Here is a 16,070-nt window from a genome sequence, read left to right as displayed (position 1 = left end):
GCTATGGGAGCATTAAGGAGTTGATGCCAAAATACTATTGGAAGATTTAAATGGATTCTGTCAAAACTAAAATAGTCATCCAAAGTATTAGATGGTCAATGAAAAGTAACTGCATTTAGCTATCTGGGGATATGTGGCCACTAACTTATGTAGAGTGGTACAGAGACTGTTGCTCAGAATCAGACATTTCACAGGATCAATCCTGAGGTATTTATCTAGCACATGGATACTCAATAAGTATCTGCTAACTGGCCAGGCCGAGGCGGGCAGATCACTTGAGGTCAGGAGTTTGAGACCATCCTGGCCAACATGGCGAAACCTCCTCTCTACTAAAATTACAAAAAATTAGCTGGGCATGGTGGTGTTTTCCTGTAGTCCCAGCTGCTTAGGAGGCTGAGGCACAAGAATCCCTTGCACCTGGTAGGTGGAGGTTGCAGTGAGTGGAGATCGCGCCACTGCATTCCAGCCTGGGTGATGGAGCAAGACTCTGTTTTAAAAACACAAACAACAAACAAATAAATATCTGCTAAGTAAATCAAAAAATCTGAAGACTAGATAATGGCCACTTGTCTTTTTTTGTTGTTGAGATGGAGTCTCTTGCCCAGGCTGGAGTGCAGTGGCACAATCTCAGCTCACTGCAACCTCTACCTCCTGGGTTCAAGCGATTCTCCTGCCTCAGCCTCCCGAGTAGCTGGGACTACAGGCTCATGCCACCACACTCAGCTTATTTTATTTTAAATTTTTAGTAGAGATTGGATTTTACCATATTGGCAAGGCTGGTCTCAAACATCTGACCTCAGGTGATCCACCTGCCTTGGTCTCCCAAAGTGCTGGGATTACAGGAGTGAGCCACATGCCTGGCTCCACTTGTCATTTTAGGTGTACTTTATGTCTCTGCTACTTAAAGTGTGGTCCACAGGTTGGTGATAGTCTATAAACTTACTGCTCTGCAGTAAGGTGAGGAAAGAAATTGAGATTAAGCATGTGGAAACTTTCTAGCAATTTTACATCTTCATGATATTTTTGAAATTGTATTGGCCTAGAACAAATTTTGGGGAAAAGTGATCCTTCACTACAGATGGTTTGAGAAGCACTAGTTTCTGTGTCACGGAATGCTGTGGGGTTTCCAGCAGTTACTTGTATATGTGCTTAAAGTATGTTTAAAACTCTCCCTTGAGAATAGTCCCATTTTATTTGTAGGTACCTTTGTAGGGTGCGATGACTATCTAGAGAAGAATATTTGACAGGTTTATTTCACTTTTACTAATAGAATGTTAACTTTTATTTGCTCATTTAACATTGAGAACTTGGGGATTTCCCTCAGTGGACAAAATCAAGTGTCACTTTGTCTTAAAATGGTATACTTATTTGTGGATATAGAAAATTAATTTTTCATGTTGGCTGGGTATGGTGGCTCAGGCCTGTAATCCCAGCACTTTGGGAGGCTGAGATGGGTGGAATGCTTTAGCTCAGAAGTTCAAGACCAGCCTCGACAACATGGCGAAACCCAGTCTCTACAAAACCTAAAAAAATTAGCCTGGGGTGGTTGTGCATGCCTGTGGTCCCAGCTACTGAGGAGGCTGAGGTGGGAGGATTGCTTGTCCTAGAGACAGAGGTTGCAGTGAGCCAAGATCATGCCACTGCACTCCAGCCTGGGCAAGTTTTTGTTTTTTTCTGTCTCAAAAAAAAAGTTCTTTTATAAACAACTTTATTAGGTATAATTTATATACATGAAATTAATCTATTTTACATGTACAATTTAATGATTTTTTAAGTGAAATTTACCAAGATGTGCAATCATCATTACAGATTTTAGAAATTTCCATCATCCCCCACAAGATCCCTAGTGTTCATTTGTAGTCACTCCATATTCCCACTCCAGCCCCAGACAACCACTAATGTACATTTTGTCTCTGTAGATTTGTCTTTTCCAGACATTTCATATAATTTGAATCATGCAGTATGTGATCTTTTGTTTTTGCCCTTTTTTTTGGAGATGCAGTCTTCCTCTGTTGCCCCGGGTGGAGCGGAGCAGGGTGATCTCGGCTCACTGCAACCTCCGTGATTTTCGTGCCTCAGTTCCCAAGTAACTGGGATTGCAGGTGTGCGCTACCATGCCTGGTTGATTTTTTTATTTTTTATAGAGACAGGGTTTCATCATGTTGGCCAGGCTGGCCTCAAACTCCTGACCTCAAGTGATCCTCCAACCTCAGCCTCCAGAAGTACTGAGATTACAGGCATGAGCTACCATGTGCTGGGTCACACATGGCTGGCTTCTTTCATTTAGCTTAATGTTTTTAGGTTTCATCCATGTAATAGCATGTGTCATTGGTTTGTTTTTTTTTTTTAATGGATGCATAATACCACATTTTATGGACATGCCTTATTTGGTGTATCCTTTCACTAGTTGGTAGACATTTGAATTGTTTCCACTTTTGGACTATTATTAATAATACTACCCTGAACATTCAAATGCAAGTCTTTGCATGGACATATATTTTTATTTCTCTTGGGTAGATACTTAGGAGTGGAATTGCTGGATCATATGATAAATTTATGTGTAACTTTTTAAGAAACTGCCAAATAATTCTCCAAACTGAATGCATCATTTTATATTTATGCCAGCAGTGTACAAGGGTTCCAGTTTCTCAATATCATCAGCATTTATTATTGTCTTTTGGATTATAGCCATTCTAGTAGGTGTATAGTATACACCTCACTGTGGTTTTAATCTGCATTTCTTTAGTGACTAATGAGGTTGAGTGTCTTTTTGTATGCTTCCTTTCCTTCTGTAATTTATTTTAACTGTCTTTTATCCATTTTTAACTTGAGTTTCTTGTCTTTTATCTATTGAATTGTGAGTGTTCTGTATATATTCTGCATACAGTCTTTTACCCGATATATGATTTGCAAATATTTCCTCCTTTTGCGTGATTTTTTTTTTTAAATTTGAGACAGAGTTTTCCTTTTGTTGCTCAGACTGGTGTGCAGTGGTGCGATCTCTGCTCACTGCACCCTTTGCCTCCAGGTTCAAGCAGTTCTTCTGCCTCAGCCTCCCCAGTAGCTGAGATTACAGGTGCCTGCCACCACACTCGGCTAATTTTCATGTTTTTAGTAGAGATGGGGTTTCACCATGTTGGCAAGGCTGGTCTCGAATTCCTGATCTCAGGTGATCCACATAGCTTGGCCTCCCAAAGTGCTGGGCTTACAGACATGAGCCACTGTGCCCAGGCTTGTGTAATTTTTAATAGCAGGATTCTGTCTGAATTCAGCATCCTTCCTTTCCCTATTGCTGATTAGCATTTGAACAGGGGTTTAGAGTTACATCCTTTATTCTGACAGTGACTCTGCTTAGGTTGATGGCCACCACTGGCAAATTATATGCAGAATTACTCCAAGAAAGAAACTCATTCCACACTGTAACTTCCCTGAGTTCAGGAATGTATAGTTGCCAAGGATACAGACTATGGATTCCTCGGGAGTACACCATGTAGGTGGTGGTAGGCCAGTAAGAGTTAGAAAAGAAACAGAACAAAGACAATGGCTATTTATACCTCCTCCTATATAGCATCCACAAAGTGGGTCTATGAATGACGTTTTAGGAAAAATGCTATGAGGGTTCCAGCTTTGAGAGAAAAGAAATAAATGGATTGAAACAGTTCAACTCAGTAACACAGTGGAGCTATCTTGCAAATATTAAGTTTTTTTGTAGCTAATTCTTGCTTTACGTTAAGTAGGATGGATGCAAACACCTTTCAAAAATTGGATAGAGGCCATCAAGAATAAGGTACTTTATTCCTTATCTTTAAAGACATGATTGTGTAGAAATGCTATCTAGTACTTCTTACTTGGAAACACGAACTATCTTCTGCAGTTGGCTTTGTAGGAGATCTAGCACTTGCTACCCATTGTATTCCTGTTCTTATCGCCCACCCAGAATAGTACAAAGTATGCTTGGGAATTTTATTTTCAAATTCTTTTGCCAGTTTTTTCCCTGCAGCTTTTAAAAATTGAGATAAATATCACATCACATGAAACGCACCAGTTTAAAGTGTACAGTTCCATGGTTTTTAGTGTATTCACAGGGTTGTGCAACCATTCCCACTGTCTAATTCCTGAACATTTCTGTCACTCCCTAAAGAAACCCCGTACCTGGTATCAGTCACTCCCAGTTCCTCATCTCCTGGCAACTACTAGTCTGCCTTTTGTCTCTGTGGACTGATCTATTCTGGACGTTTCATATAAATGGAATCATACAGAATGTAATCTTTTGCATCTGGCTTTTTTCATTTAGCATGATGTTTTTGAGGTTCATCTGTGTTACAGCATGTTAGTCGTACTTCACTCCTCTTTTTGACTGAATAATTTTCCGTTGAATGGATATACTACATTTTGTTTATCCATTTATCAGTTGATAGACATTTTGGTGGTTTTCAATTCTGTCTGTACAATTTGTGTACAGTTTTTTTGTGTAAACATACGTTTTCAGTTCTTTTGGGTATATACCTGGGATTTTGAGATTGCTGGGTTGTACAATAACTCTATATTTGACTTTTGAGTAACGGCCACATTGTTTTCCACAGTGGCTGGTACCATTTTAAGCTCCCACTAGCATTATATAAGGGTTCCAATTTTTCACATCCTGTCAGTACCTGTTATCTTCTGTATCTCTCCCCTGCCCGCCATAAGGATGCAGTTCCATTTTTTTTTTAAAGTTATACTCATTCTAGTAGGTATGAAGTGACATCTCATTGTGATTTTGATCTGTGTTTTGATCGTCTTTTCACGTGCTTATTGACCATTTCATGTATTCTTTGGAGAAATATCTATTCAAATCCTTTACCCAAAATTGGTCTTTTTATAGTTGAAACCATAGTTTTATAGTTTAGTTTGTAAGAGGATTGACTTTTACAAACTAAACTATACAAGTTTTTGCTGTCTCAGAAATAGCTTTGGGTCCTCATTCTTGAGCTTGGACTAATAATATAGATCCATCCATTAAAAACTCATGCGAGGCTTAGCTGCTAATTTTTTTTTTTTTTTTTTTTTTTTTTTTTTTGAGACGGGAATTTCGCTCTTGTTGCCCAGGCTCAAGTTCAATGGCATGATCTCGGCTCACTGCAACCGTTGCCTCCTGGGTTCAAGCGATTCTCCTGCCTCATCCTCCCAAATAGCTAGGATTACAGGCGTGCACCATCACACCCAGCTAATTTTTTGTATTTTTAGTAGAGACAGGATTTCTTCATGTTGGTCAGGCTGGTCTTGAACTCCTGACCTCAGTTGATCCACCCACCTTGGCCTCCCAAAGTGCTGGGATTACAGGTGTGAGCCACGATGCCTTGTCACCTAGCAGCTATTTTTAAGTATAATGATAATTGGACAGACAATGACTTCTGTTGCTGATTGGTGAAGAATTTTCTTTATTTTCCATGGAAACATGTTTTGAAAAGTATATTTTGATAATAGGATGGATTATTACCATTTTGTCATTGCTGTAATTTGAATTGGGATTAATTTTACTAGCAAATTAATGATAGACTGATAAAGTATCTCTGGTTGGTATTATCATTGGTGCGCCCTAGAAGTGTTTAAGCAGAATCTGGACAACTACTTACTGGCTTATTATAGAAGAAAGTCATGCATACTAAAGAAAGTTGGATTAGCTACCCTTTGAGATTCTTTCCAGCTCTGTTTTTACTGCCTAGAACTGAAGTTTGTCCCAGTGAAATGCTTTGGAAAATATTGTATCTTATTTTCATCATCATTATATAAAGAGTTTTTTTTTGTTTTGCTTTGTTTTTTGAGAAGCATTTGAGTCTTAAAGTAATGTAGATTTATATTTTAAAAACTGGACAAAATATAATTATACTTCACATTGTTAAAAAGCTTTCAATTGTTGCAATTTGTTGCAGTAGTTTGCTTTCCTTCCATTCTAAAGAATATGTGTATTCTCCTTACAGATTAGCAAGACATCTACAAAAGGAGGCCCAAGCTCAACACAATAATTCTGAATTCACAGAAGAACAAAAGGTACCTTAAAATAATCTCTAGATACATCAGATTCCAAATGAAAAGTGTTTTGTCTTTTGAGTTCATTAAGCAAAATGGGAAACAACAAAACAAAAAGAAAAAACTGTTATACTTAAGTAAAAATAATGATATTAATTATGCTTTGCCTGACATTAAATGATTAGAGATACCATATGACTTATCACTAAAAAAAAAAAAAAATGGTTTTGCTTAGCCATTTAGGCTTTGTTTAACTTTAGTGGAGACCATCCATGCTTTCCCTGAAGATGGGGAGAACCCAATCCACACTTTGGTGAAGATTGGGGAAATCCAGAGACTAGAGTGTGTCTAGGGTCACTTGGAAAAATAGAAAGATTGTGGGTAATTGTATTTCACCTCAACATTTATTTGACTCTGAGCTTTCATAACTCCTTATCTACCTCCTCTCAGAACAAACAAATACTCACAAAAAAGAAAAGACCAAGACAAACAAAAACACCTCTCCACTGAAAAAAATTTGTTCAAGTCAAGAATTTGGCATAAAAATCCATCTGCAAAATAAATGCATAAGGTCACAAAATGTTTCCATGGTGCTTTTTCTCCTTGAATTAAATTTTTTTTGTGTTAAGTTGATTCTTTAGACTGTTAGTGATTATGAAAAACGGGCTACTGAAGTTTTAAAAGAGTGAGAAGAAATGGGAGGAAACAACTCCCATTTTCTCTTGGCTCAGGGTATCCAGTATTAAGTCAATGTTTAATCTTGCAGATAATGAAAAAAAATGTGTCAATCTATCCCCCATCTCTTAAGAAAAGACAGTGTGAAAACTGTGGTGACTTAATTTGCTCTTGCTTATTCTTTCTGTACAAAGGGAGTGGTAATGATTTTTTGCACACTTTTACAGTAAGCCTAACAACATTCATTTTAGTCTATTCTTCCATGTTCATTTTATTCTTATTTATAGGAATTTGGGAAGAAAAAGCCCCCAAAGATTAGGGTTAGCCATATTTCTTGCACAAATTAGTATATTTGCATTTTTAAAATATTTAGGATCTACTTTATCTAATGTACTTTTTTTTTTTTTTTTGAGACGGAGTTTTTGCTCTTGTTACCCAGGCTGGAGTGCAATGGCACAATCTCGGCTCACCGCAACCTCTGCCTCCTGGGTTCAGGCAATTCTCCTGCCTCAGCCTCCTGAGTAGCTGGGATTACAGGCACGTGCCACCATGCCCAGCTAATTTTTTATATTTTTAGTAGAGACGGGGTTTCACCATGTTGACCAGGATGGTCTCGATCTCTCGACCTCGTGATCCACCCGCCTCGGCCTCCCAAAGTGCTGGGATTACAGGCTTGAGCCACCGCGCCTGGCATAATGTACTTTTTAATTTTGCATTTCAAAAAAAAATCACATTACTACAATTTAAAAGAATATATATATATATATATATATATATATATATATATATATACTTTTTCTGGATGGGCGCGGTAGCTCATGCCTATAATCCCAGCACTTTGGGAGGCCGAAGCAGGTGGATCGCTTGAGATCAGATGTTCAAGGCCAGCCTGACCAACATGGTGAAACCCTATCTGTATTAAAAAATACAAAAATTAGCTGGGCATAGTAGTACATGCCTATAATCCCAGCTTCTAGGGAGGCTGAAGCAGGAGAGTCACTTGAACCCGGAAGATGGAAGTCGCAATGAGCTGAGATAGCACCACTGCACTCTACCCTGAGTGACAAAGCAAGACTCTATCTCGAAAATAAATAAATTTAAAAGAATAAAAGAATATATATTTTTTTCTTAATAGTTCCTAATAGGCATAATAGACATTAGGAGTCTTAGGATTTTAACGCTGGAAAATAATGACCACAGCGGAAATGACTAATTTGCTTAAGGAAAGGAGCCTCTGTAAAATGTGTGAAATTTCTCTAGGAATTGATTAGGAAATGATCAGCTGGCATCACAGAATTGAAAATTACAGGACCTAGGCCGGGCGCGGTGGCTCAAGCCTGTAATCCCAGCACTTTGGGAGGCCGAGGCGGGTGGATCACGAGGTCAAGAGATCGAGACCATCCTGGTCAACATGGTGAAACCCCGTCTCTACTAAAAATACAAAAAATTAGCTGGGCATGGTGGTGCGTGCCTGTAATCCCAGCTACTCAGGAGGCTGAGGCAGGAGAATTGCCTGAGCCCAGGAGGCAGAGGTTGCGGTGAGCCAAGATATCGCGCCATTGCACTCCAGCCTGGGTAATAAGAGTGAAACTCCGTCTCAAAAAAAAAAAAAAAAAGAAAAAGAAAATTACAGGACCTAAATTTTGATAAACAGAATCTCAGATATCCACATATATGAATTAATAGCTAACAGAATGTGTTATGAATATGGAAACAATGAAAATACAAGGGAATTTAAAAATGTTTAATGTTTAATCACCTGTTTGAGTTACTTGCATCCTGTTTTCAACATATATTGCTGACTTCTGAGCCACATGACCTCAATATATAAAGTGATTTGACCTAAAACATGCTACAAATTATATTTAAAAAAATACTACTGGGCACAGTGGCACATGCCTGTAATCTTAGCACTTTAGGAGGTCGTGTCAGGAGGATTGCTTGAGTCCAGGAGTTCAAGACCAGCCTGGGCAACATGGTGAAACCCCATCTCTACTAAAAGTACAAACATTAGCTATGCATGGTGGGATAAGCCTGGAGTCCCAGCTACTTGAGAGGCTGAGGTGGGAGGATCACCTGAATTCAGGTGGACCTGAGATCATGCCACTGCACTCCAGCCTGGGTGACACAGCAAGACCCTGTCTCAAAAAAAAAAAACACACAATCAAGACATGGAGCCTTATCATATAATGATTACACTGAGAAAAAAAAATTAACTTTTTCTTAATTTTCTTTAACTTTCTAAGGCTGAAGCTGGTGTTTGATAATGATATTTAGTTTTAAATTTGTACCTATTCCTTAGCAGCCACATGGCTACTGTCTTTTTTCAGCTTATCTTTGGTTACAAAGACCCACAGATCTCATACCCCAAAAAGACCAGGAGGCCGCATGACCTAGAGGAGAGAGCTGAGATCTGGAGTCAGAAGATTGGAAGTCTTGCATTCTCTGTCTGGCTGTGGCCTTAATTTTCTTATGTATGAAATGAAGGATTAGAGAATGCTAAGTGATTTTCAAAGTACCCCTGAATCTTCTCATATCCTCTACTGTGAAGTGTTCTGCACCTCCTTCTTTCCTGGAGGCCTGATTTTTGAGGCATCTCTTATTTATGATACCTGCCTAGGAGGCATTTTGTGGCTGCCAGTTGTGACTACAGAGAGAGCTTGTGCTTGCCTGCCTATTCTTTGGGCTTGGAGAAGGAACCCCAAATCACTCTTTACTACATTGTGAATATAAGGCAAGTTGTATGCCTTTAAAAGTTTAATTTTCTTTAAAAATGCAAGTAAAACATTCATAGCAGGCCAAAAAAAGTCATACTGACATGTCGGCCTTATTTCAGTGTCACATAAGGAGGAAGTTATCAGAGGCTTTAAGTTAATAAATTATTAGAAAACAAAGATGTTCTGGGTGTATTCTAGGGAACATTGGTTCTGAAAAATTAATAGGTGTTATTTGAACAGATAGAGTTTGTGACTTCTCGGAGCCTTTAGTATGTGCATGTGTATGTTGAATATTTTAAAGAGTTTGGACAGGTAGTATTTTAAAATTTATTTGCTTTTGGAAGTCTCCCTATCCCTTCAAAGAACATTTCATTGAGTCTAGTGTTCTGAAACATATTATGGGAAGTTTTGATATAAACTGGTGGATCTGCAAAATTAATTAAATGCCAGACCTAGCATGCAAGCCAAAGGAGAAGAAACTCGATTGTTTTCTCTTCAAGAGGAAAATGGAGAATGTTCTTTACATTATGCTAAGTAAAATTTTTCTTTATGATTTTAATTTTGAACTGTAATTTTTATGCTTTTACTATTTTTAATGTTTTTGTAGCAGTGACAAATTTTAGAATTATGCCAGCCATTTAATAGTTTGTAGAACTTTGAAAGATTTTTTTTTTTAAAAAAGCCAACCATATTTATGAAACTTGTTACTGCCTAGTGCACAGTGAGCTCTTAAAAATATTTGATGGGCTGGGCGTGGTGGCTCACGCCTGTAATCCAAGCTACTCAGGAGGCTGAGGCAGAAGAATCACTTGAATCTGGGAGGTGGAGGTTACGGTGACCCAGGATCATGCCATTGCACTCCAGGCTGGGCAACAAGAGCAAAACTCCATCTCAAAAAAAAAATTTTTTTTTTTATGAATAAATGCTATTCGGTGTCTTAGGTTATTAATGCTTATTTGCATATGATTGTTATGTAAGACAAAATTCTGATTTTTTAGATAAATTCTCATTTTTGAGAATAACTTACATTCATTTTCACAATATTTAAGTCTAATGAGCTCTAAAGCATAACTACTGATCTCTAAACTTTATTAATTGATGATAAACAGTATGAAAACTTCATATATTTTTTATTCTTAATATTCTCAGAGATTTCTGGTGTAAAATAAAATTCATGATACTTATTTGATCCTCTTTTATAATTAGTTCATTTTATTATTTCATATGATTAGCTTTCATTTCATTTCCTGATAGTTTTGTCATTATAACAACAGAGTTTAGTAGCCAACGAATAGCTGCCAAAAGCTTTCATTCCACTGAATTCCTTACTTTGGTATAGTAGATTTTCTCAAGTAAGTTTCTGGACAGAAAAGAATATTCTGTCTCATGATGCTTAGAAAGTGCTTCCTTGTTTTGAGTCAATTTGGTGGTAATGAGAATTCCAGCACTATATGCTTGTTTTATATTTTATAAGGCTCCCCTTTCCACCTTTACCACCCTTTCTTCTCCCCAGTTCTACCCCCATCACTTCCAGCTCCCAGCTAGACAGTAGATTACTGGCTGTTTGAATCTAAAAAAATAATTCTGGATTAAGTGAGAATATACTACTTTATTTGTATTTTTAAACCTATTTTTTTTCTTATATAGATTGAATACATTTTAGCAAAATTAACTTAGCTCTTTAATTGTCCATTTTTTCCCATCTTTTCCTTTAACCGATCTTTTGAGCTGTCAATTTTCCTAGCAATGACAAGATTAAACAGCCAGTATTTTGAGAATAAAAGTATTTTCCATTTTTATATCATATTGGATATGAGCAGTTAATTTGAGTGAAGTGCTAATACTTCAAGTCTTAACTGTCAATACGTATTATCTGACACGTGAACTTGTGCCTAATCATTTTTCTGAGTCATCTATTTCTAAGAAAAGTGAAACAATTAGAGTAGCAAGCACTTGATTTTGATATCAATACATTCTACATGTTTTAAAGTTAATGCAATAGCTGAAATGATAGTGTTCCACTCCCTTTTTAATACTGAGGTTGGGTGTGGTCCCTTAAAATAGTTATGAATAATGCCGATTGAGGTATTTTGCCATAGTTCAGTAGATTTCTGTATATAAAGCTGTTGCTTCTGCTTCAAGAAATATTTAAATATAACATAGATTATTAGTGGACTCATAATCATTAAACTATAACATTTTACCTTAAATGTTAAAAGCATGAAATCACATGGATTTTATAGTAAAGAAAGGAAAAGATGTTTAATGTTTTAAAAGACTTAGTAATTGATATATTTCAATACAGAGAAAATTCTTTTCAAAAATCAGTTTTCAAAGAACATAAAAATATAGCTAAATGGTATTGATATAAATGTGTTGTTTTGTTGTATATATAAGTGTCTTACATAGAAGGCTTTGCTGGTCTACCGCCATAGCACCCTGAGTGTGCCCCATCTTTTATGATCTCAGAAGCTAAGCAGGGTCAGCCCTGGTTAGTACTTGGATGGGAGAAAGCATTTTGATGTCTAGGGAAGTTACTTAACCTCTGTAGGCTTCAGTTTTCACACCTTTAAAATGATCGTATCTAACTCACAGAGTTATAGTGAGGATTAAATGAATTAATGTTTGTAAATCACTTGGGAGAGCCTGTCACTTAATAAGTACTCAGTAGTTGCTAGCCATTACTATTACTATTATATTTGTGTTTAGAATTACTTATTAGTTTTCTTAGAATTGAGTGACATGTTTGAACAACAATAATTTGAGGATATTGGATTTTATATAGAAAAAGCTTTTGCTGGTTGCTATGCAACAATTGTTTGACAGAGTGAGTAAATCTATGAATACATGAAATCTTTTGCAGTTACAATATAAATGCAATTTTCAAATGTAATCTTTAAATTTTCAGAATAAAATTAGGCATCTTCTAAACTCTCTTATATTGGGATTAAAAAGAATTTTGCAAGATTGTGGAGATGGTTAAATATTGTCACTTGTTCTTTGGCTTCGAGTAATATCTTGATCAGTAGTGGTTTGTTTTGTGAGTTGTAGCAGCTGTGTACTGTAGATGCAGTAGTTGTCTAGTGCCCACTTGCGTAAGTGCTAGGGGCCAGCGCAGCACTTGTTACTCCTTTTCTCCTTATTTATCTCCCAGAGAAAATTGACAAGAGAGAAAGTCCAATTTACTAAACGTTTGCCAGTTATCAATACATTTAGAAAAACATGCTTTTTTTCCTTCCCAGAATATTTCACTGTGCAGGCATTGCAGACATTGTGCATAAATACTTTTATGATCTGGATTTATTCCTGATAAAAACTTAAGAAGTATCGCTTTTGGAAGGACTTAAAATGCTTGATGGGCATAATTCAGCTGCCTGCCCTGATATATGTTTCTTATATGAATCTCTGTCCTTTAATTTCCACCCTAGTTATTTGCATTTTTGTTCTGATTACTATTTACCTGGACAACTGAAATAACCTGATTGATTTTGCCTTTAGTCTTTGCCCTTTTCTACTTCAACCTATGTATAGTTTTATCACAATAGTCTTCTTTTTTTTGAGATAGAGTCTCTGTTACCCAAGCTGTAGTGCAGTGGTGTGATTTCGGCTGACTGCAACCTCCGCTTCCCAGGCTCAAGTGATTCTCCTGCCTTAGCCTCCCCAGTAGCTGGACTACAGACACGTGCAATCATGCCTGCACGCCTGGCTAATGGGTTTCACCATGTTGGCCAGGCTGGTCTCGAACTCCTGACGTCAAGTGATCTGCCTGCCTTGTCCTCCCAAAGTGTTGGAATTACAAGCAGGAGACACTGTGCCCGGCCATGATATTCTTCTTAAAGGGCAGATCTGAAAGAGGTGTTTATGTTATTAAAACAAAACAAAACGCCTTCTGTGTAACTTACTGCTAAAGTAATCACAGATTCCTCAGCTAGTTATCGAAGGTCCACTTCAGAATGACAGCCCCCTTCTCCCAACTTTACTTTTCCCTCTGCTTTCAGTTTGAGACTTTAGACATTTGAACCATGACAATTTTCTAAACTCTTTAATTTTAGAAATCCTCCTGGTCATTGGGGCTTGATTCCTAATACCGACCTTGTTTTGTTTCTTTAGGTCATATAATGGCTTACTTTGCTAAGGCTCATATGATCAAAATGTCTGCTTTATTTTATAGTGATTCTGAAGGTGTCTTATCTCTCGTAATATAACATGAGCTTATTAAAGGCAAAGAATATCTATGCCCTATCATTAATATCCATTTTATAGCTCATATGATATAAAACAGATCTTACTATAAAATTTACCACTGTTTATCACAAATATCAATTTTGCTTAGTGTTGCCTATGTATTTAATTAAACAAGTTGGTGTTGGACTTAAGTCAAAATTATGCCATTGTGTTAACTTTCAGATATTTTTAAGTCTTTTAGAAGGTTAATTTTAGGCTTTATGGATAAGAAAAGGTGAAGCTTAGGGTAGCAGATATCAGGCAGCCGTTTAAATGATATCTACAGCTGTCATCAAAGCAAAGTTGATTTAGAATTAGTTGTGGCACATTAGGTCAGGAAAATATATATTCACCTTCTTTCCCTCATCCCAACCCTTTTATTTCTTTTCTCTAATGTCTAAAAGATGCTAGAAAGAAATAAAATGTAACTTATTTAAGAGAATTATGGATCTTGTATTAATAAAAATTAACTTGATTTGAATTAACAATTATGATAATTTTGGTATTTATAGCTTTTTTCCCCCTTCTGTAGAAAACCATAGGCAAAATTGCAACATGCTTGGAATTGCGAAGTGCAGCTTTACAGGTAAGGATTTTTTTCCCCTCTCTAATACAAGGAAAATAAATTATTCTACATTATTATGGTAAAACATTAGACATTCATGCCAAAAGCAGTATCGTCTCAGAAGTGTTTTATAACAACATTTATTAAATTTATACTTTTTTAGTTCATACTTTGTCAACTATAAAATAAAAGATATGACTTCAACTTTTTCTCTTATTTTTGGCCTGAGTGTTCCAAAAATAAACAAAAACCAGTTTGGGACTTTTTATTTTCTACCTTGAAAGCAAGAAATGGATTACTTTAGAATAATTGGTTTTTGCTGCTTTAAAGGGTGCAGTGAAATCTTTGTAGTGAAAAGATGTAATATGCTTATTTTAAATTCAGTCCACACAGTCTCAAGAAGAATTTAAACTAGAGGACCTGAAGAAGCTAGAACCAAGTAAGTTTATGTTTATATTTTTTTGTGATACTCCTTTGGAAAAATAATCTATCATAGATGTTAAGCCTATTTAACAAAGATGCTGATTTAATTTATTTCTGTTAATATATAGTCCTATGTGATTTTTTTGGGGTGCTTTTGTTACTTCTATAATATTTATAGTAATTTTTTATTTTTGGAGTTCACCTTTGTTATAGCATATATGAGGTGGTTCCTCATCTAAATATGTATTAGCCTTTATTTTGTCTTATTCACTTTAATAAAAACAAAATTATTTTGGTAAACATTTGCCATAGCATCTAGTAGGGAATATAAAGCTTTAGTCATTGATGCCCACTTACACACTACATGTCACTGAAAACTACAGTCCACTGAAAACTATAGTACTGGAGGATGAACTCCTGTCCTCCAGTGATCCATCTATCTCAGCCTCCCAAAGTGCTGGGATTACAGGCATGTGCCACCGTGCTGGCCACAAAAATGTTTTTTCTTTATGTCCTTATTCTATCAATGTTTTCTATTTTTAAAAGTTTTAATTTTTTTTTTTTTTTTTTTGGTTTTACTTTTTAAACTTTTTTGTCAAGAACTAAGAAACATATACATTAGCCCAGGACTACACAGGGTCAGGATCATCAATATCACTGTCTTCCACCTCCACATCTTGTTCCACTGGAAGATCTTCTGGGGCAGTAACACACATGGAGCTGTCATCTCCTATGAAACTTCTGGATACCTCCTGAAAGACCTGCCTGAGGCTGTTTTATAATCAGCTTTTTTGGGAGGAGGCTGAGGTGGACAGATCACCTGAGGTCAGGAGTTCGAGACCAGCCTGGCCAACATGGCGAAACTCTGTCTCTACTCAAAATAAAAAATTAGCCAAGTGTGGTAGCTCATGCCTGAATCCCAGCTACTCGGGAGGCTGAGGCAGGAGAATTGCTTGAACCTGGGAGGTGGATGTTGCAGTGAGGTGAAATCACACTATTGCACTCTAGCCTGGGTGACAGAGTGAGGCTAAAGTATACTCTAAAATAATGATAAAAAGTATAGTAAATATGGTAAGTTCTATGTAAACAATATACTATAAAAAGTATAGTATAGTATATACTGGGCAGTTGGAATTTTTCAGCTCCATTATAATCTTATGGTACCACTGTCATATGTGGTCTATCACTGACTGAAACATTATTATGTGGTACATGGCTGATAATAATAATTTTTTAAGACTCAGAATGCTAAGACTCAGTATAATAAATTTTATCATGAAAGAAATATAAGAATTATAACCTTGCTACTACAAACTATCAGTTTGATGGGATTGAGAGGAAATCTTCTCAGGACAGAGAATAAAATGTACTCAAATATCTCTAACTGGGCATCTTATATACAACTTTTTTTTTTTTTTTTTTTTTTTTGAAACAGAGTATCATTCTTGCTGAGGCTG

The 16,070-nt window shown here is 36.6% G+C and overlaps 1 protein-coding gene across 1 annotated transcript in view; it reads left to right on the top strand.

Moving 5' to 3' along the window:
• The window catches only part of AIDA (axin interactor, dorsalization associated), a 41,513-nt gene that overhangs the window by 3,284 nt on the left and 22,159 nt on the right, over window positions 1-16,070 (top strand). Inside the window, exons 2-4 of the mRNA XM_003930327.4 lie at window positions 5,961-6,030; window positions 14,158-14,211; window positions 14,575-14,629. Coding sequence (XP_003930376.2) covers window positions 5,961-6,030; window positions 14,158-14,211; window positions 14,575-14,629 — 179 coding nt within the window. The remainder of the gene's footprint in view (window positions 1-5,960; window positions 6,031-14,157; window positions 14,212-14,574; window positions 14,630-16,070) is intronic.

This window comes from Saimiri boliviensis, chromosome 14 (assembly GCF_048565385.1).
Source record: "Saimiri boliviensis isolate mSaiBol1 chromosome 14, mSaiBol1.pri, whole genome shotgun sequence".
Classification (NCBI taxonomy): domain Eukaryota; kingdom Metazoa; phylum Chordata; class Mammalia; order Primates; family Cebidae; genus Saimiri; species Saimiri boliviensis.
The sequence above is the reverse complement of the archived record's forward strand: the minus strand, read 5'-3'. Positions and strand labels throughout refer to the sequence as shown.